This window comes from Rhinoderma darwinii, chromosome 4, assembly GCF_050947455.1.
Source record: "Rhinoderma darwinii isolate aRhiDar2 chromosome 4, aRhiDar2.hap1, whole genome shotgun sequence".
In the NCBI taxonomy this organism is placed as follows: domain Eukaryota; kingdom Metazoa; phylum Chordata; class Amphibia; order Anura; family Rhinodermatidae; genus Rhinoderma; species Rhinoderma darwinii.
Window position 1 is genome coordinate 308,785,591 of NC_134690.1, and position 22,104 is coordinate 308,807,694.

General features: G+C 47.0%; 2 protein-coding genes across 3 annotated transcripts in view; both read right to left on the bottom strand.

The window, feature by feature from the left end:
• The window catches only part of LOC142759925 (histone H3-like centromeric protein A), a 212,641-nt gene that overhangs the window by 136,763 nt on the left and 53,774 nt on the right, over positions 1-22,104 (bottom strand). The gene's annotated exons all lie outside the window — the stretch shown is intronic.
• Positions 6,801-22,104, bottom strand: part of LOC142759926 (histone H3-like centromeric protein A) — a 240,708-nt gene continuing 225,404 nt past the window's right edge. The window contains exons 3-5 of the mRNA XM_075862722.1: positions 7,874-8,010; positions 7,728-7,805; positions 6,801-7,422 (exon numbers count right to left, since the gene is read on the bottom strand). Of these exons, the coding sequence (XP_075718837.1) occupies positions 7,291-7,422; positions 7,728-7,805; positions 7,874-8,010 (347 nt within the window). The 3' untranslated portion in view covers positions 6,801-7,290. The remainder of the gene's footprint in view (positions 7,423-7,727; positions 7,806-7,873; positions 8,011-22,104) is intronic.

The following is a 22,104-nucleotide window of genomic DNA, read 5'->3' on the forward strand; positions in this document are numbered from 1 at the left end:
ATTTCTAAGAACAAGAATAGACTGTCGAGTTTCACATGAAAGTTCTCTTTTTCTAGCCATTTTGAGAGTTTAATCGAACCCACAAATGTAATGCTTCAGATTCTCAACTAGCACAAAGGAAGATCAGTTTTATATCTCCTCTAAACAGCAAAATTGTTTACAGCGGTGCTAACATAATTGCACAAGGGTTTTCAAGTGTTTTCTAATCATCCATTAGCCTTCTAACACAGTTAGCAAACACAATGTACCATTAGAACACTGGAGTGATGGTTGCTGGAAATGGGCCTCTATACACCTATGTAGATATTGCATTAAAAACACGACGTTTGCAGGTAGAATAGTCATTTACCACATTAACAATGTATAGAGTGTATTTCTGATTAATTTAATGTTATCTTCACTGAAAAAGACTGCTTTTCTTTCAAAAATAAGGAAATTTCTAAGTGACCCTAAACTTTCGAACGGTAGTGTATTTGTGTATATATATATATATATATATATATGTGTATATATATATATATACTTATATATGTATATGTGTGTGTGTGTGTGTGTATATACTGTATATGTGTGTGTATGTAATATATATATATATATGTGTGTGTATATATGTATATATATGTGTTTGTATATATATATATATATATATATATATATATATATGTGTGTATGTATAATGTGTGTGTATGTGTATACACACACACACACACACACACACACACACACACACACAAACACTGCATATTACATTACACACACGGAGGCCTCGTTTCATTTGTCTTATCCATCATTCATCTCTCCTTGACTTATTCTCCACTCACCCTCCGTCTGCGCCCAAGGTCAGTACAGTCCTGTCATTCATTAGATGAAGCGATAAAACACAGGGGAAGGTCACGGTCACAGGATCTTGGGCTGTGAATAGAAACTCCATCATTTAAAGGGCCCCATCCACCCTATAGATAAACCGCACAGCACCTGGGCAATGTAGTGCACAGGACCTGTAGGCGATGTGATATAATTTGTAGATTGCTTGTAGAGAGGAGTTCAGAGCCCCCAAATCTTGCCGCCAATGTAATTTGGACTTGCAGTGATCCCAGGCTGAGGATTCCACTGTACTGGGAATGTGCAGCCTGAAGCTTGTGATCCTCTAGAGCGGAGACTCTCCAGCGGTTGTGAAACTACGACTCCCAGCATGCCAGGGCCTTGCCACCTGGTGAGGTTATTAAAGGGGAACTCCACTCAATTTATGGCTGTGCATAAAATGTGTCTTCTCCACACTGAGTGCTCACCCTGTGTCCGCTGCCTCCTCTCCTATCAATCTCCATGCCTCCCTCTGTATATTTCCTGTCCTCAAGGTTACGCCTGTCTCTACATATACACCCAGCATCTCCTAAGGCCCCATCTACACGAACGTGCTTTTGCGGCCGCAATTCCCCCGAAAATCCACGGGAGAATTGCGGCCCCATTCATTTTTCTGGGGCAATGCACACGACCGTAGTTTTTACGGTCTGTGCATGGCCCGGGAGCCTGCACCGCAGAAAGAACGGACCTGTCTTATTACGGCTGTCTTCTGCGGTCCGGGCTCATTGAAAATAATGGCCGCGGCCATGTGCATGTCCCACGATTTGCGGGCGGCTCGTGGCTGACAGTCCGCAGCCGGCCGACCCGAAATTCACATGGCTACGGTCGTGTGCATGAGGCCTAAGTCTTCAGCTTCACTATGGTCCCTCTGCTGCTGCCGGCCCTCGTCGTCCTCTTCTTTCTATACTTAAGATGTTCCCACTCCAAGTGTCGCCTGTCAGGACTCGACCAGAACCAGCGCCCTCCGCGTCCCGCACCACTGCCCTTCATCGGGAATCTGATGGATCTGGGGCGCAGTGATCTTCCTCGACATTTCATGCGCCTGGCCCAGAAATACGGCCCCATCTATTGTCTCAGCTTCTGGGGTCAAGGTATGTGAGGGTCCGGGGTTTTTTTGTGGTATTTTATTACTAAAACTGCTTTACTTCCAAAACTAGAAATAATAAAAATGACACTGGCGCTAAAAAAGTGACGACCAGCGCGCCAAGCATTAGATGTGGTCACTTCTTTAAGGCGACTTTCACCGAGACCAGCACCCATTCTGCTGGAACAATGTAAATTGACGATTCACATGGTCATTACGAAGGACTCCTATGGTCAGCCATACAGCAGGCAATAGGTGGCTCATGAGCCACTGGTTGGGAACCCCCGCTGTAGCCTGTGACTTACGGGTAAAATGGTTTACAGCGGGTCTAGAAAATCTTTATTGGCACAACAAGGCAATGTGTTATGCGGGCCGAAAAAATACCCAAAATAGGCCGTGTGAACATACCCTTATAGCTCTTTAATATGTAGCTGCCTCTTTTTCAAAGGACCAAAAGGTAATTGGACAATTATCTCAATAGGCTATTTAATGGGCTGCATGGGTTATTCCCTCGTTATTCCACAACCAATTAAGCAGGTAAAGGGTCTGGAGTTGATTCCAGGTGTGGGATTTGCATTTGGAAGCTGTTGCTGTGAACCCACAACATGAGGTGAAAGGAGCTCTCAATGCAAGTGAAACCGACCATCGCTAGGCTGAAAAAAAATGAAGAAATCCATCAGAGAGAAGCACAAATGTCAGGAGTGGCCAAATCAACAGTTTGGTATATTCTTAAAAAAAAGAAGAAAAAAAAAACTGGTGATCCCAGGAACTCCAAAAGGCCTGGACGTCCACGTAAAACAAGAGTGGTGTATGATCGCAGAATCCTTTCCATGGTGAACAAAACCCCTTCACAACATCTACCCAAGTGACGAACACTCTCCTGGAAGTAGGTGGATCAGTATCTAAGTCCACCATAAAGAGAAGACTTCATGAGAGCAAATACAGGGAGTTCACAAGGTGAAAACCATTAATCAGCCTCAGAAAGGCCAGATTAGACTTTACCAAACAACAAGTAAAGAAGCCGCCCAGTTCTGGAACAGCATGAAACTAAGATCAACCTGCACCAGAATGATGGGAGGAAGAAAGTATGGAGAAGGCTCGGAACGGCTCATGATCCAAAGCACACCACATCCTGTGTAATACATGTATAGCATGTGTAGCAATGTGGTGGCATGGCGGGGGCAGTGTGGTGGCATGGGCATGCATGGCTGCCTGGCACTGGGTCACTAGTGTTTGTTGATGATGTGACTGAAGACAGAAGCGGCCGGATGAATTCTGAAGTGTTCAGGGATTTACTTTTTGCTCAGATTCAACCACATGCAGCAGGTGATTGGACGTCGCTTCACAGGACAGATGGACAATGACCCAAAACATTCTGCGAAAGCAACCCAGGAGTATATAAGGCAAAAAAGTGGAATATTCTGCAATGACCGAGTCACCAGATCTCAACCCGATCGAGCTGCATTTCTTTAGCTTAAAGGGAATGTGTCGCTAGAAAAATAATTTTTTTTTTTTTTTAGTTAAACTGTTAGTATATAAATGATTAAACATTGTTCTAATTTTTTAACATTTTTTCACAAGTCAGGAAATATTATAAATTAGATTCTAATTTATAACATTTCCATGTGCTGGTCACTAGAGGGAGCAATTCCCAAAATTGCAGCATTGGCATGTGGTAAAGCAACCTCATTGCTTTATGCTGCAAAATTGGAGAAGACACACTCGCTTTAGCGTCCTCAAACAATCCCCCCTCATTTATCCTGGCTAGTGCCAGGAGAAAGGAGGGGGTTGAATGTTCAAACCTCCTACACTGTGTGTCGCCATTTTTTGAGCGAATGTACAGTGTAGGAGGATTAGATACAGTGGTAAATACTCAGTATAACACGAACATACACAAACATAACTTACCTGCTCCTGCCGCCGCCGCTCCGTCCGCTCCTAGTCCTTGCTTCTGAACATATGGACGGAAGCCGCGACCGGAAGTAGTCATCTTACTGTCCGGCCGCGACTTCCGGTCCACATGAAAATGGCGCCGGATGTCGCTCGGCGGAAGACCTTCCTTTTGGACTGTGTGGGAGCGGCGCATGTGCCGCTCCCACACAGACGGCGTACGCTATAGTGAATGGAACGGCTCCCGTTCGCATTCTCTATGGGGATGTATGTGCCGTATTCCATCTCTGTATGTGTCGTTAATCGACACATACAGAGATGAAAATAAAATTGCAGCCCACATAGTGAAGTGAAGTAAAAGTAATAGTAATAAAAAAGTACAACACAAAAACACAAATAAATAAAATTTATTTTAATAACATACTAAAAGCAATAACATATAAAAAAAAAATATTTGCGCGACACCTTCCCTTTAAAGATTAAAGATTCTCTTTAATCTGTGTCAATATTGCAGGATGCGATCAGGTGGCCCTGTAAATATAGGAGGTGTCCATTTGCAATAGAAATGAATGGATGAGTATTTTTATCTGCAATTATGGTCCGTAATGGAGTGTGAGGTGTGTGCCAATATACAGAGCTTTACTAGCCTATTCTGCTGCCTTAAAGGGAATGTGTCGCGAATTAAACCTTTTTTTTTTTAAGTGTTGTTACTTATTGCTATTATATTTTTTACGTTTTTTGCTGTATTTTTTTTTCTTCCATATGGTGGGAAGTATTAAAAATTAAATAATAATTTCACATATTTTCATTGACTCCTATGCCCTGTAGCTGCCGTATTCCATCTCTGTATGCGTCGTTAATCGACACATACAGAGATAAAAAAAAAATGGCAGCCCCCATAGAGTAAAAGAAAGAAAAAAAGAAAAAGACAAAGTACAACACAAATAAATAAAATTTATTTTAATGACATACTAAAAGCAATATTATATAGAAAAAAATAATTTAGTGATCATCCTACCATATATCCAACTTTACAGGTGTTTAGAAAGGTGCGGAGTAGAGAGGGAATATCACAACTGTTGTCACCCCTCACTCCGGTTTTGGGTAACCCGGAATTTGGCCCAGGTCTGTCAGATCAGACCTTTAAGATATGGGTACAGCAGGGGCATTTTAGAGTAAGTCATTTTTATAGGGGCAATGCATGGCTGCATGGAGAAGAGCTTTCCCAGCCAGAGGGTCTCCCGGACGCGTCCCAATGGCAGGCGTTACAATTGACTCATTACTTGTCAAGACTACCTACACCGGCTTCCTATGACCGAGCTCTATCTTCCTTTGAAACTTTGTGTTCTCAAACGGGGCATGTGAGACGGGCCCTGTCCAGTCTTTACTGCGTGCTGCTCACTCCTGCTGAGGATTTCATCCCACCATATATTACGAAATGGGAAAGAGATCTTCAGATTACTCTAACACAAGAGCAAAGGGAAAAGATCATGCTCCTCACACATAAGGCGTCTATTAGTAACGCCTATCAGGAAACCAGTTTTAAAATACTATCCCGTTGGTACAGAGTCACACATGTGCTACATAAAATGTTCCCGGATGTTTCTCCTTTATGTTGGAGATGCGGCAGAGAAGAGGGAACGCTTTTACATATATTCTGGAGCTGTGAGAACCTTCGCACCTATTGGTCAGAGGTTCAAGATATCATTCTGGAGATCACAGGAATCTCGCTGGGAGATGATCCGGCATGGATTTTGCTGCACCACCACGATATACCTGTGGGGCGCTACAGGAAGATGTTAGTGAGACATTTGCTGAACGCAGCTAAGGCTTGTATTCCGGGGGGTTGGAGATCCTCTGAGCCTCCTGTGACTAGACAATGGCTGGAGCGCATTCACGAAATTCGGAGAATGGAGGAGTTGCTCCATTCCGCACCCGAACGAGCAACGCAGTTTCAGAAAACCTGGTTCTATTGGTTTGACTTCTGCAAGTCGGACAGATACAAGAGGGCCATGGGTGAACTGATTAGTGGAGAACCAGGGAGCTCTTGAGTTCCCTGTGGTCTGTGATGTGCTGTGGGGGGGGGGGGGGAGAGTGAGGGGAGAACATCTCCCCTTCTCCCTCTTAAGATTTTCCCTATACCCCCCCCCTTCCTTTTGTCCTTCTACCCTTCGTTTACTTCCCTATTTGAATCAATCATTACTAAGAATTGACTGAGATGTGGGTGATGGAGGGGCGGATGAGGGTGTAATGCTGGTATTCCTGTCTTGCTATACTAATGCTTGTAGTGTATTGATGGTACTATGTTGGGAGGACTTTGATTGCATATTTACTTATTGTTGTTGAAATATAGGTTGAAATGATCGGCCCTCATGGGCTTTTTCTGTACCCATGTCACCCCCTTTTCTTTTTCTGTATCCCCATTTCTTTTCTTGAAAATAAAAAATTTGAAATATAAAAAAACAAAAAAAACAAAGGAGGAAACCCAGCGTCTGGTGATGTCCATGGGTTCCAGACTTCAGGCCATCATTGCCTGCAAAGGATTCTCTACAAAGTATTAAAAAAAACATTTATGGTAATGTTAATTTGTCCAATCACTTTTGATCACCTGAAATGAGGAGGTGGTGTAGAAAAATGGTGGCAATTCCTAAACTTTTCACAGGAGATTTTTGTTTAACCCCTTGAAATAAACCTGAAAGTTTCAACTTCAATTGCATCTCAGTTGTTTCATTTCAAATCCAATGTGGTGGCAGCAAAACCCAAATCATGAAGATTGTGTCACTGCCCAAATAATTCTGGACCCAACCCACACACCCACCCACACAGCAAACACTCTGAACAAGCATAGCTGCAGTGTAAAGAATGGGGGTGGGACAGAGCAAGAGTATTGAACTACAGCGAAGCTGGAGTTATTGATCATATCCAAGCCCTTATGAAGATTAGTCTAAAATGATGAAGATCAAAGTTATAATATACATTTTTTTTTTATTTGAAAAAATTAACAAATCTTCACAGAATAAAAACAGGAAGCGGATCATAAACTCAGCAGAACAATTAGAAGGTCGGCCAAATCAGGTTTCATTAGCGGTTGTGTCCAGCGTCTTTGTTAGCGGTTTTGTCCAGCAGTGCCGCCTTGTGGTCATTTTCTGTGCTACATCCTGGACCCCTATAACCCATTACATAGCTGGACAGAAAAACTACTGCACTACCACCCTGCAAACTGCAGCGGCAGCCATATTGGTTGTAACAACTTTCCCATGAACATATAAAACAAAGAAAAAGCCTCCACTGTAACCAGTGTCAGGAGGGGGCGCTAAAGCCGGTTTACTCTTCCAAACTGGATCTTTTATGCAATGGTAAAACTTGTATTTCCCAATAGATTTTCTCCATTAATATAAAACTATTTACACGTGATCATTCTTCATCAAATCTTGAGAGATAAAACGGCAGCGTTATCACAGTTCATGCGGGATGCCTCGGATTCTCCGTGCGAGCTGCATGTCCTTCACAAAGAGAGTGCCCCTATTGGCCTGGTGACTGAAGAGGTAAGAATCTTCAAAGAGACTCACGAGGAAGTCCTCAGCTGACTGTGGATACAGAAGAGCATTAGTCCCTCTTAAAGTGACAGCACTCCCGGTATAATTTACTACACAGCTCGAAGGACTGATCAGATTTCACTTTTATGAGCTGTTAGCTAGAGTGCTGGTGGGGGGGGGGGGGGTCTGGCCTCTGGAACTCCCACAATGCATCACAACCCCTATGCAAATGTCCCGCTAGGGCATATGGATGTGTTAGAGGGGGCGGGGGCTGAGTAGTGAATCACTGCAAAGAGCAGCTCCCTCTCTGGTTGACCCATGCGTTACATGGACAGTGCATTGTATGAGATACTGACCTCTTGTAGCGCCATAAGTGCGGTGCTTTGCCAGTAGTAAAACACGCCGCGGGAATACTTCAGGCAGATCTCTCTCACCTGCAAGAATAAAAGGGGAATATCACCGACAATATAGAGGAGCAGCCGCAGAGGACACATCCACTCACCAGGCGGAAAAACGGGGTTTTCTGAATGAGCAGATTGGTTGATTTTTGGTACTTTCTTATTTCCATCAGTGCACGGGCTCCTGGGCGGTAGCGTCTTCTTCGTTGTGTGCTCGGTCTGTGACTTGTTTCCCCACTACCTGTAAGAAAGAAATCCATAATCATAGCTGAAAATGAATCTCCCGCTACATGGAAATTCACTGTCTGGCCGGGTTCACACGTAGCGTAAACACGGCGGATTTTCTGCAACCGATTTCATTGCGGAAACTCCACAGCGTAATACAGAAGCAGAAGAGTGGAGGAGATTCAAACAAATCTCATCCAGACGCAGCGGAAAAAAACCCGCCAAACTTACCCAGATCTCTCTGCTCCTGCGTTCAACCCGGCCTCCAGGGATGATGTCTCATCCCATATGACTGCTGCAGAACATCAGAGGGACACGTCACCATGGCTACGGGTAAGTATGGGTTTTTTTCTACCTTCTATGGACATTCCAGCCGAAAAACTGCAATTTTTCAGCCAGAATTACCTCCGGTGCCCAGGGCCAATACGCTGTGTACTTTTACGCCGCGTATCTGCCCTGTGTGAACATGGCCTATTACCTTAATGTCCCCCAAGGAACATCAGGTAAACAGATTTAAAACATAACATGCTACCTGCAGCCACCACTAGAGGGAGCTCATTGTATATGGTTGTACATTGAACTTGGTAACAAAACAGTATGCAGTGAGCTCCCTCTAGTGGTGGCTGCAGGGAGACAAAATTATACCATGTAACTGTCTACGCAGGAGATTTAGAGCTCCGTTTCAGAAAACTGTGCTCCAACTGCTGTAAAACGACATTAAGAAATTAATCAGCACAGAATGTTGGACCAAAAAATGATATAAATGTGGACGTTCAAATTTTAAATACTTTTCTATGACTGATAATTTGGGGTCCATCAAGTCCTATTGATACCTGATTAAAGGGGTTGTACCACGAAAATAATTTTTCACCTATCCACAAGATAGGTGATAAATGCCGGATCGCTGCGGGTTGTTAACAAGAGTGCGGGTCCCAGAGTGGTGGTCACTCAAGTCATTCTATATGGCAGTGGTCCCCAACCTATTTTGCACCGAGGACCGGTTTGATGCAAGAACATTTTTGCTGGGACTGGCGGGTGGGGGGGGGGGTGGGTGGAGGGGTTAGAGTCAGTTCACACATTACGTAAATACGGCATATACCTGTATTATAATGCGGAAAAATCGGCAGCATAATACAGTAGCAGCAAAGCGGATGAGATAAAACACGTCTCATCCACACGCTGCATAAACGGAGTAGAAAAAAGGCTCAGAAATTGACGTCACAACATCGCGCCTGCCTGCGCGGAGCCGCTCACGGCAGAGTGCATAATTGGGCAAGGAGCAGTCAAACTTGACTATTTCCGGCGATCCCATAGGGAATGAATAGAGCGGTCGGACTGCAGGTTGGAAATTCTTAGATCCCTCATTTCATAATATATCTTCATGGGTGTGAGCTGTGTTCTCAGATTCCCTTCCCAGAGCCATATAGTAACGTGCTTCCTGCAACCACCACTAGGGGGAGACGATTGTGCACATGCATACAGCTCCTGTTGTGCCTATATAAATCAGTCCTCAGTTTGCTCCCCCTAGTGGCGGCCTTGTGCTACAGAAATTTCTGTATGTAACAGATTTTTACCTGCATAGAAACGAACCCTCTAAGATATAAAGCTGAGAAACGGATTACAATCTAGTATTACACGACCCGAGGTTATCTGGAATTCATTTTTAAAATAAAATATATAATGAGAGTGATAAGATGATCAAGGTGCAACTTTCTCTTACTTGGCGGAGATTGAGGAGGAGCTGCAGGTTTCTTCTGCGGCTGCGCCGACTTCCTGCGGGACAAGCTTTTCTGGGGTGGTTTCATGATGATGTAAAACGCTGCTGAGAGTCATACAATCAGTTAAGCGGATAAGAGACGGTGACAATTCAGCAGAATCACAGGTGACGTAGGATAAACTGAGCGGTTTTATACTGACTGATGCCACCAATGAAAGTGATGACATTGACGGTGAAGATATGAGATTGCCGGATGTCAGTAATTAACGCACGCTGCATCAATGAATACAATAGATCCTCGTGGCATCAATTACCAGAACAGCGACATCAATGATCTATTTAATAATGCGGCAACAGAAGAGCTACCCGCAGCAGATCCCGCAAGCAATGGGCAGATGTTTGCAGACGTAATGGAGCCGTCTTTTCAGGCGTGATTCGAGGCGTAAAACGCCTGAAAATAGGTCGTGTGCACAGAACCTTACAGAGAATCCGTAATCCAGACAAAGGTGGGAAATTTAAAACTGGAGCAAAGGAAAAGTGGAGCAGTCGTCATGGAAATGAAAGGCCGCAGCTGGAGGACGATGAGCTGCAACAATGCAGTACAAATATACAGAAATAAAACATCTAATAATCCATATGATCTCTAGACACGCAGCAGCGAAAATGTACCGTCAGCCCCCCACTCCCAGTAATGACCGTCAGCCCCCCCACTCCCAGTAATGACCGTCAGCCCCCCCACTCCCAGTAATGACGTCAGCCCCTCACACCCAGTAATGACCGTCAGCCCCCCACTCCCAGTAATGACCGTCAGCCCCCCCACTCCCAGTAATGACCGTCAGCCCCCCACTCCCAGTAATGACCGTCAGCCCCCCACTCACAGTAATGACCGTCAGCCCCCCCACTCACAGTAATGACCGTCAGCCCCCCACTCCCAGTAATGACCGTCAGCCCCCCCCCACTCCCAGTAATGACCGTCAGCCCCCCCACTCCCAGTAAAGACCGTCAGCCCCCCCACTCCCAGTAATGACCGTCAGCACCCCCACTCCCAGTAATGACCGTCAGCACCCCCACTCACAGTAATGACCGTCAGCCCCCCACTCACATTATAATGACCCCTCAGTAAAGCCACCATCAGCCTCCGTCCCCCCAGTAAAATGACCATCAGCCCCCTCCAGTAAAGCCACCATCAGCCTCAGTCCCCCCGCCCCCCGATAAAATAACCATCTGCCCCTCTAGTAAAGGGACCATCACAGACAGAAAGTGTGATTACCCCTGGGGAAGGAATAAATAAGGATGTATAAGAACAACAACTCCCAGCATGTCCAGGATGTTATGTGATATCAGAGAAAGTTTACAGGAGGAGGTATAAGAGGAGAGGACTACAACTCCCAGCATGTCCAGACAGTATGGGATATCAGAGGACATTACAGGGAGGAGGTATAAGAGGAGAGGACTACAACTCCCAGCATGTCCAGACTTAGTATGGGATATCAGAGGACATTACAGGGAGGAGGTATAAGAGAAGAGGACTACAACTCCCAGCATGTCCAGGCTGTTATTATGGGATATCAGAGGACATTACAGGGAGGAGGTATAAGAGGAGAGAACTACAACTCCTAGCATGTCCAGGCTGTTATTATGGGATATCAGAGAGGACATTACAGGGAGGAGGTAGAAGAGGAGAGGACTACAACTCCCAGCATGTCCAGACTGTTATTATGGGATATCAGAGGACATTACAGGGAGGAGGTATAAGAGGAGAGAACTACAACTCCTAGCATGTCCAGGCTGTTATTATGGGATATCAGAGGACATTACAGGGAGGAGGTATAAGAGGAGAGGACTACAACTCCCAGCATGTCCATGCTGTTATTATGGGATATCAAAGGACATTACAGGGAGGAGGTATAAGAGGAGAGGACTACAACTCCCAGCATGTCCAGGACGTTATTATGGGATATCAGAGGACATTACAGGGAGGAGGTATAAGAGGAGAGAACTACAACTCCAAGCATGTCCAGAATGTTATTATGGGATATCAGAGGACATTACAGGGAGGAGGTATAAGAGGAGAGAACTACAACTCCCAGCATGTCCAGGCTGTTATTATGGGTTATCAGAGGACATTACAGGGAGGAGGTATAAGAGGAGAGGACTACAACTCCTAGCATGTCCAGGCTGTTATTATGGGATAGCAGAGGACATTACAGGGAGGAGGTATAAGAGGAGAGAACTACAACTCCCAGCATGTCCAGGCTGTTATTATGGGATATCAGAGGACATTACAGGGAGGAGGTATAAGAGGAGAGGACTACAACTCCCAGCATGTCCAGACTGTTATTATGGTATATCAGAGGACATTACAGGGAGGAGGTATAAGAGGAGAGGACTACAACTCCCAGCATGTCCAGACTGTTATTATGGGATATCAGAAGACATTACAGGGAGGAGGTATAAGAGGAGAGAACTACAACTACCCACATTCCCCTGGCTCCATTTCTCACACAACTGCTAAGAAAGTAAAGAAAACCGCACTTACCCTGCCCAGTGTTAATGGCTCCTCTCCCTCCGTCAGGCTTCTAGTGGGAAGCGGTGGGCGGTGCTTGTAACAGACGTCCGCGCGTCACGCCTGCTACAACGTCGGGGGCGGAGCTTGTAGCAAAAAAAAAAAAAATGTCAAAAAAAAATTTGATTCTTTTTTTTTTTTTTGCCGTGGATGAGCCGCGGCACCCCTGAACAGCTCTCGGCACCCCGGTTGGGAACCACTGGTATAGATTATATAATAGCCCCACAATATAAAAGCCAAGAAAAACCAAAAGGCTCCCGCACTGCGTTCTTCCAGGTTATGTATCGCCCCCTTGTGGCTAATAGAAGAAGTACACCAAATGTTCAAACCATCGCTAAAGCCAACAAAACTATATCCTTATGTTTGATCTCCCACAATCTATAATAATAATATAACCGCGCGGTCTCAATGACGTCATCAAGACCTCGGCTGTAAAGAAAAGCCTGTTTATACCCCTGGGTTCCAGGATGGGTCTATTTTAGGCTCGATGGGTTTCTATCAAGTTCTATAGAAAATGCTTAGAAACGTTGTGATATTAAAAAAAAAACTTTTATTGACATTAAGACCCCTTTACCAATGCCGATAATCATACGAGCGCTTGTTTTCGATCACAGGCAGCGACGATCAGACGATAAACTGCACTCATTGGTCAGCTGATCACATCTTTTATGCATCCCAAAAAATCCTCGTTGTCCACAGCGTACAAATGGGATGTGCTGCCGACAATACGTAAACTGTACGAGCACGGACCATCGTATTAACCATCGCTCATCCCCGTACAGCGTGCGTCGGCTCGTGTAAATGAGCACCGAGTCACTGGATACATCGTTGATCGTGCAAGTTCCATCTAGTGAAAAACTGTAAACAGGGAGGAGGGGGATGCAGCTGCAGTTTCTTATGCCCCACGCACGCGACCGTATTTTTCATCAGTAATTACAGCAGGGACTCTCCCATAGAAGTCTATGGGCGCTTCCGTAAATATGGGCGGCTATGGATACGCATCCGTACTCTGACCATATTTATGGAAGCGTTGCTATGCAACATGCTGATGACATCATTTGCATCCTCCCTCTTTTTTTTTACGGATCCGTATATACCGATGCAATATGGACAGTTTTCCGGGATAGATGAAAATACGGTCGTGTGCATGGGGCCTTACTTGGTGTTGCAATTAGGGGGGAGGGGTAGCGGCTGGTACTTGCTAGTTATACTATTACTGATATACTCATTAAAGGGGTCTTCCCATCAGACACATTTATGACGTATACATAGGATGTCAGAAAGATGAGGGTCCCACCTCCGGCTTTGTCTGATCTGTTTCCGTAACTCCCATAGTAGTGAATGCGGGTCCCAGAGGTGGAACCCCAATCTACCTGACATTTATGACATATCTGCTCGTTTGCTCCGGTCACACGGAGCTATGGATAACACGGAGCTATGGATAACACGGAGCTATGGATAACACGGAGCTATGGATGACACGGAGCTATGGATGACACAGAGCTATGGATGACACGGAGCTATGGATGACACGGAGCTATGGATGACACGGAGCTATGGATGACACGGAGCTATGGATAACACGGAGCTATGGATAACACGGAGCTATGGATAACACGGAGCTATGGATAACACGGAGCTATGGATAACACGGAGCTATGGATGACACGGAGCTATGGATAACACGGAGCTATGGATAACACGGAGCTATGGATGACACGGAGCTATGGATAACACGGAGCTATGGATGACACGGAGCTATGGATAACACGGAGCTATGGATGACACGGAGCTATGGATGACACGGAGCTATGGATGACACGGAGCTATGGATGACACGGAGCTATGGATGACACGGAGCTATGGATAACACGGAGCTATGGATAACACGGAACTATGGATGACACGGAGCTATGGATAACACGGAGCTATGGATAACACGGAGCTATGGATGACACGGAGCTATGGATAACACGGAGCTATGGATAACACGGAGCTATGGATAACACGGAGCTATGGATGACACGGAGCTATGGATGACACGGAGCTATGGATGACACGGAGCTATGGATGACACGGAGCTATGGATAACACGGAGCTATGGATAACACGGAGCTATGGATAACACGGAGCTATGGATAACACGGAGCTATGGATAACACGGAGCTATGGATAACACGGAGCTATGGATGACACGGAGCTATGGATAACACGGAGCTATGGATAACACGGAGCTATGGATAACACGGAGCTATGGATAACACGGAGCTATGGATAACACGGAGCTATGGATAACACGGAGCTATGGATAACACGGAGCTATGGATAACACGGAGCTATGAATAACACGGAGCTATGGATGAGGGCGAGCGGTCGTTACTCCGATCGCTCGTCCCCAAACGTTATTATCATGTCGGCAGCGCGTTTTTCTGTTTACACAGGGAGATGCGCTGCCGACAACAATAATATTTCACTTTTTTAAAACGATACGACCAGCAGATGATTGGGTGTTTGCTCGTTCATCTGCGGATCGCTGCCCTTTTTACAAAGCGCAATTATCAGCAACGAGCGTTATATGAACACTTGTCTGCCCGATAATCGTCCTGTGTAAAGAACATTTTAGGCTAAGTTCACACTGAGTTTTTTGACGACTTTTTTTTACGCGGAAACCGCGCCGCAAAACTCGTCAAAAACTGACCTATAATGCCTCGCGAGAAAAAGAAGCGACATGCCCTATCTTCGGCCGTTTATGCCTCTGACCTCCCATTGACTTCAATGGGAGGCAGAGAAAGCGTATTTCGCGGTGTATTATGCCCGCGGCGCTCAATGGCCGCGGGCGAAAAACGCAGCGAAAATCGGCGTGCAGGGAGAGGAAAATGTGCCTCAAACTTCCAAACGGAATTTTGAGGCAGATATTCCTCCTGCAAAAAACTCTGTGTGAACATAGCCTTAGACTCATGTCCTGGTTACTACACTTCAGTGGAAAGCTACCGGCAGTCGCCACTAGGGGGAGCTACTGTAAATGTATTTATATTGTGCTAACTGACGTTAACCCCTTAGTGACCATCCCATTTTAGGCCCTAATGACCGAGCTATTTTATTCGTTTTTCTATAGTCGCATTCAAAGAGCTCTAACTTTTTTATTTTTTCAGCACGCCACAGGTGTCTCATATATTTTATTAGAAATGGGCAGTGAAAATGAAAAATGACATTATTTTCCAATAAGACGCAGCATTAGTTAAAATTTTTTCATTTTCTCAACAAATAATGGAGAAAAAGCACCGTAACATTTGTAAAGCAACTTCTTCAGAGTAGGGAAATACCCCACACGTGGTCATAAACTGCTATTTGGACACACAGCAAGGCGCTAAAGGGAAGGAGCGCCATTTAGTATTTGGAGTGGAGATTTTATAAGATTCGTTTTTTGACACCATGTTGCATTGAGCTATTGTAATGGCAGGAAGGAGGTGAAGGGAACAAGTGAGCCCTAATCTACCCACCGCCCTGTCCCTGCCTACTTGCAACGACCCGCCCTAGGCGACGGGGTACAACTTGGCGGCGGTCCCTACGCTGTCTAAGTGCAAGGGAGACAAACAGGGAACACGCAAGGGAATACAGTAGCCCACGGAACGCCGCGAGGAAACGGAGGGTTAATGAGCCAGTCAGGATCAGGAAGTAGTGGAGTATACAAACGGGAGCACGGAGCAGAAGCAAGCCAGGGGTAGAGCAACGCAGGATAAACGGAACTGAAGCAAAGCAGAAGCAGGCTGGAGCAAGGCAGCAGTGGGGCCAGGAATCCAAAAAGAATAACAAGCAAGGAGGAAGAGAAAACGGCAGGTATAAATGGACAGGGGGCGGAGCTAACTCTGACTGACCAGGCCGCGATAGGCTCTCCCACTCCTGAGCCTGCCACCCTGATTGGTGGGAGCAGGTGTCAGTCTCAGAGGTCTGGCCTCAGGTGTCGACTGATTAATCCTGGGAGTATACCCAGATGTAGTACCTGGCAGATCCTTTACAGTACTCCCCCTTTTATGAGGGGCCACCGGACCCTTACTAAGAGGACCCGGTTTAGTGGGGAAGAGAAGGTGGAACCTCCTTATCAATACCCCAGCGTGAACATCTCGAGCAGGTACCCAAGTCCTCTCCTCCGGCCCGTATCCTCTCCAATGGACCAGGTACTGGAGGGAGCCCTGGATCATCCTACAATCTTGGCCACCTCGAATTCCACCCCCTCAGGGGTGAGAACGGGAACAGGAGGTTTCCTCGAGGGGGACCAGGACGGGGAGCAGCGTTTCAGGAGGGAGGCATGGAAGACGTCGTGTATGCGAAAGGATGGGGGCAGCTCCAGACGGAAGGATACAGGGTTGAGGACTTCAATGACCTTATAAGGTCCAATAAATCGGGGAGCAAACTTCCTGGACGGGACCTTAAGGCGCAAGTTCCTTGACGACAACCACACCAGATCCCCGACGACAAACCGGGGGTTAGCAGAACGTCTACAATCAGCCTGAATCTTTTGTACGCTCTGGGACGCCTCTAGGTTCTTCTGAACCTGGGCCCAGACTGTGCACAGTTCCCGATGAACGTCCTCTACCTCGGGATTATTGGAACAACCAGGGGAAACGGAGGAGAACCTAGGATTAAACCCGAAATTACAGAAAAACGGGGAGACCCCTGACGAGTTACTGACCAGGTTATTCAGGGAAAATTCGGCGAGGGGAAGGAATGAGACCCAATCAAATTGACAGTCAGAAATATTGTTCCAGGGATTGGTTAGTCCTTTCCGTTTGGCCATTAGTTTCGGGATGGAAGGCGGAGGAGAAGGATAGATCAATCTCCAACTTTTTACAAAAAGCTCTCCAAAATAAGGAAACAAATTGTACCCCTCTGTCCGAAACTATATTGACCGGGGCCCCGTGGAGACGCAGAATGTGTTTCACAAACAAAGAAGCTAACGTCTTGGCGTTAGGTAGTTTCTTAAGGGGCACAAAGTGGCACATCTTGCTGAAGCGGTCTACTACCACCCACACCACCGACTTGCCCTGAGATGGAGGCAAATCGGTGATAAAATCCATGGAGATATGGGTCCAAGGTCTCTGGGGAATGGGCAAGGAACGTAGTAAGCCCGCAGGTCGGGACCTAGGGGTCTTGGACCTAGCACAGACCTCACAAGCGGCGACGTAAGCCCTAACGTCTTTAGGCAACCCAGGCCACCAATAGTTTCTGGTAATGAGGAGTTTGGTACCCAAGATGCCAGGATGACCAGATAGAGCGGAGTCATGGTTTTCCCTGAGTACCCTTAGCCGGTATTGCAGGGGGACAAACAGTTTGTCCCCAGGGAGGTTCCCGGGAGCTGAACCTTGATCAGCTGCGATGTCAGAGGCTGTCAGAATCAGTGGCAGAAACAATTATACCAGGGGGTAAAATACAAGCAGGATCCTTCTCAGAAGGAGGATTAGCCATGAAACTACGTGACAGTGCATCAGCCTTAATATTTTTGGACCCAGCCCTATAGGTAACCAAGAAATTAAATCTGGTAAAGAACAGTGCCCAACGAGCTTGTCTAGGATTAAGCCTCCGGGCAGATTCTAGGAAAACCAGATTCTTGTGGTCAGTAAGGACCGTTACCTGGAGTCTGGCCCCCTCCAAGAAGTGACGCCACTCTTCAAAAGCCCATTTAATGGCTAAAAGTTTGCGGTTGCCAATATCATAGTTACACTCCGTGGGCGAAAACTTCCTAGAGAAGTAAGCACAGGGGCGGAGATGGGTGAGGGAGCTGGTACCCTGGGACAAGACGGCCCCCACTCCCACCTCGGACGCGTCAACCTCCACAATAAATGGCTCCCTTTGGTTGGGCTGAACCAGCACGGGGGCCGAGATAAAGCACTTCTTGAGGGTCTCAAAAGCCTGGACGGCCTCAGGGGGCCAATGGAGGACATCAGCACCCTTGCGAGTGAGGTCCGTAAGAGGCTTAGCGACGACCGAGAAGTTGGCAATAAATCTCCTGTAATAGTTAGCGAACCCCAAAAAACACTGTAGCGCCTTCAGGGAGGCAGGTTGGACCCATTCCGCCACAGCCTGAACCTTGGCAGGGTCCATGCGGAATTCATGAGGAGTGAGGATTTGACCTAAAAATGGTATCTCCTGTACCCCAAACACACATTTTTCGGTCTTCGCAAACAGATTATTTTCCCGAAGGACCTGGAGGACCTTCCTGACATGCTCCACGTGGGAGGACCAGTCCTTGGAAAACACCAGTATGTCATCAAGGTACACTACAAGAAAATTACCCAGGTAATCTCTCAGAATTTCATTAATAAAATTCTGGAAGACGGCAGGGGCATTACACAACCCAAAGGGCATGACTAGGTATTCGAAATGACCTTCGGGCGTGTTGAACGCAGTTTTCCACTCATCCCCCTCTTTGATGCGGATAAGGTTATATGCCCCCCGTAGATCGAACTTAGAGAACCATTGGGCCCCCTGAACCTGATTAAAAAGATCCGGAATCAAAGGAAGGGGATACTGGTTCCTTACTGTGACCTTATTCAAGTTCCGATAATCAATGCACGGCCTAAGACCACCATCCTTCTTCCCCATGAAAAAGAAGCCAGCACCTACAGGAGAAGTCGAGGGGCGAATGAAACCCTTGGCCAGGCATTCTTGGATATACTCCCTCATAGCTTTACGTTCAGGACATGAAAGATTAAATATCCTCCCCTTAGGAAGCTTGGCACCAGGCACCAAATCGATGGCGCAATCGTAATCTCTATGAGGGGGCAACACCTCGGAGGCCTCCTTAGAAAACACATCAGCGAAGTCCTGAACAAACTCAGGAAGCGAGTTTACCGCCTCCCGGGGAGAAATAGAGTTAACCGAAAGACATGACATCCGGCAATTGGGATTATGCAGCTGCAACCAGGGAAGACCTAATACCAGATCGGACGATAATCTCTGCATCACCAGTACAGAGCACTGCTCCAAATGCATGGAGCCAACACGGAGTTCAAAAACAGGAGTATGCTGAGTAAAATAACCATTAGCAAGAGGAGTGGAGTCGATACCTACTACAGGGATAGGATAAGGTAAATCAATAAATGGCATTTTTAGAGACATAGCAAATTCCACAGACATGATATTAGCAGATGAGCCCGAATCCACGAAGGCACTGCCAGTGGCAGACCGGCCAGCAAACGAGACCTGAAAGGGAAGCAAAATCTTATTGCGTTTAGTATTAACGGGAAATACCTGTGCGCCCAAGTGACCTCCCCGATGATCACTTAGGCGCGGAAGTTTTCCGGCTGCTTATTCTTGCGCCTGGGACAGGTGTTCAGTAGATGCTTGTCGTCCCCACAATAGAAGCAGAGACCATTCTTCCTGCGAAACTCTCTACGTTGTGGAGGGGACATGGAGGCCCCGAGTTGCATAGGTACCTCCGAGTCCTCCGTGGAAGAGCGAGGAGACGGGACCTCGGGGGGAATCGCAGGGCAGTCAGAGGGGAAAACATTGAAACGTTCAAGCTGACGTTCCCTGAGACGTCGGTCAAGTCGTACTGCTAGGGCCATAACCTGGTCTAGGGAGTCAGACGAGGGGTAGCTAACCAGCAGATCCTTCAGGGTGTCAGATAATCCTAACCTAAACTGGCACTTTAGGGCCGGGTCGTTCCACCGAGAAGCTACGCACCACTTTCTAAAATCAGAACAGTATTCCTCAACAGGTCTCCCACCAGGAGAGGTCACCAGCTGACTCTCGGCTAAGGCAGTCCTGTCAGTCTCGTCGTAAATGAGACCGAGGGCAGAGAAAAACCGATCAACGGAGGAAAGTTCAGGGGCGTCAGGAGCCAAGGAGAAGGCCCACTCTTGGGGCCCTTCCTGGAGTCGGGATATAATGATACCCACCCGCTGGTTCTCGGAACCTGAGGAGTGAGGTCTTAGGCAGAAATAAAGTCTGCAACTCTCCCGGAAGGAGAGAAAAGTCTTACGGTCCCCTGAGAACCGGTCAGGTAACTTGAGGTTGGGTTCTAAAGGTGAGGTGAGGGGTACTACAAAGGCAGCGTCAGACTGATTGACCCTCTGAGCCAGGGCCTGGACCTGTAGGGAGAGGCCCTGCATCTGCTGGGTCAGGGTCTCAAGGGGGTCCATGATAACGTCAGCGTAGAAGAAATGGTAGACTAGGTAAGGGCTTGTTATTAGCGCTTGTTATTATGTAATGGCAGGAAGGAGGTGAAGGGAACAAGTGAGCCCTAATCTACCCACCGCCCTGTCCCTGCCTACTTGCAACGACCCGCCCTAGGCGACGGGGTACAACTTGGCGGCGGTCCCTACGCTGTCTAAGTGCAAGGGAGACAAACAGGGAACACGCAAGGGAATACAGTAGCCCACGGAACGCCGCGAGGAAACGGAGGGTTAATGAGCCAGTCAGGATCAGGAAGTAGTGGAGTATACAAACGGGAGCACGGAGCAGAAGCAAGCCAGGGGTAGAGCAACGCAGGATAAACGGAACTGAAGCAAAGCAGAAGCACGGCAGAAGCAGGCTGGAGCAAGGCAGCAGTGGGGCCAGGAATCCAAAAAGAATAACAAGCAAGGAGGAAGAGAAAACAGCAGGTATAAATGGACAGGGGGCGGAGCTAACTCTGACTGACCAGGCCGCGATAGGCTCTCCCACTCCTGAGCCTGCCACCCTGATTGGTGGGAGCAGGTGTCAGTCTCAGAGGTCTGGCCTCAGGTGTCGACTGATTAATCCTGGGAGTATACCCAGATGTAGTACCTGGCAGATCCTTTACAGCTATAGTACCAGTACAGTGGTACCCCCCGAAAAATTACCCCATTTTGGAAACTAGATCCCTCAAAGAATTGATCTAGGGGTGTAGTGAGCATATTGACCGCACAAGTGTTTTGCAAAAATGAGTAAACAATAGATGTTGCAGATTGAAAATGGCTTTTTCCACAAATATGCCATTTCAGTGCCCAATGTGTTGTGCCCAGCTTGTACCACCGTAGACACACATCCCATAAATTGTTAAGCGGGTTCTCCAGAATACACCATATGTGGTCATAAATTGCCGTTTGGGTACACTGCCAGGCTCAGTTGGACCACCATTTGGCTTTTGAAGCGCAGATTTTGCTTGGTGTATTAGTGGTATTTCAGCTTATAATGTGGGGGCATATGTGAACTGGGCGGAGTACATCAGGGTATATGTAAGCTGTGCGGAGTACATCAGGGTATATGTAAGCTGGGCGGAGTACATCAGGGTATATGTAAGCTGTGCGGAGTACATCAGGGTATATGTAATATGTGAGGAGTACATCAGGGTATATGTAAGCTGTGCGTAGTACATCATTATATATGTAAGCTGTGCGGAGTACATCGGTATATGTAAGCTGTGCGGAGTACATCAGGGTATATGTAAACTGTGGAGTACATCAGGGTATATGTAAGCTGGGCAGAGTACATCAGGGTATATGTAAGCTGGGCGGAGTACATCAGGGCATATGTAAACTGGGCGGAGTACATCATTATTGTAACGTCTATGGTCACGGCCCGTCGATCGGTCGTTAACCCCGACGGCCGTGGCCATGGACAGCTTACCTGCCTCCAGCGTCGTCCCCCAGTCAGGCGCCGGCACTCTCTTCCAGATTCTGAGTGTCTCCGGCGGGTGCGCGCGCCCGCGCGTGCACGGCCTTAAAGGGCCAGTGCGCGCATTTTTGTAAAAAGCTGTAATCTGGCCCAGGCTATAAAAAGGGCTCTGCCCTCTTGCCCTTTGCCAGTTAGTTTTCCCGTTGTTCATCTTACTTATGGTCTACCAGTGTCTTCCAGCCTCCCAGTGT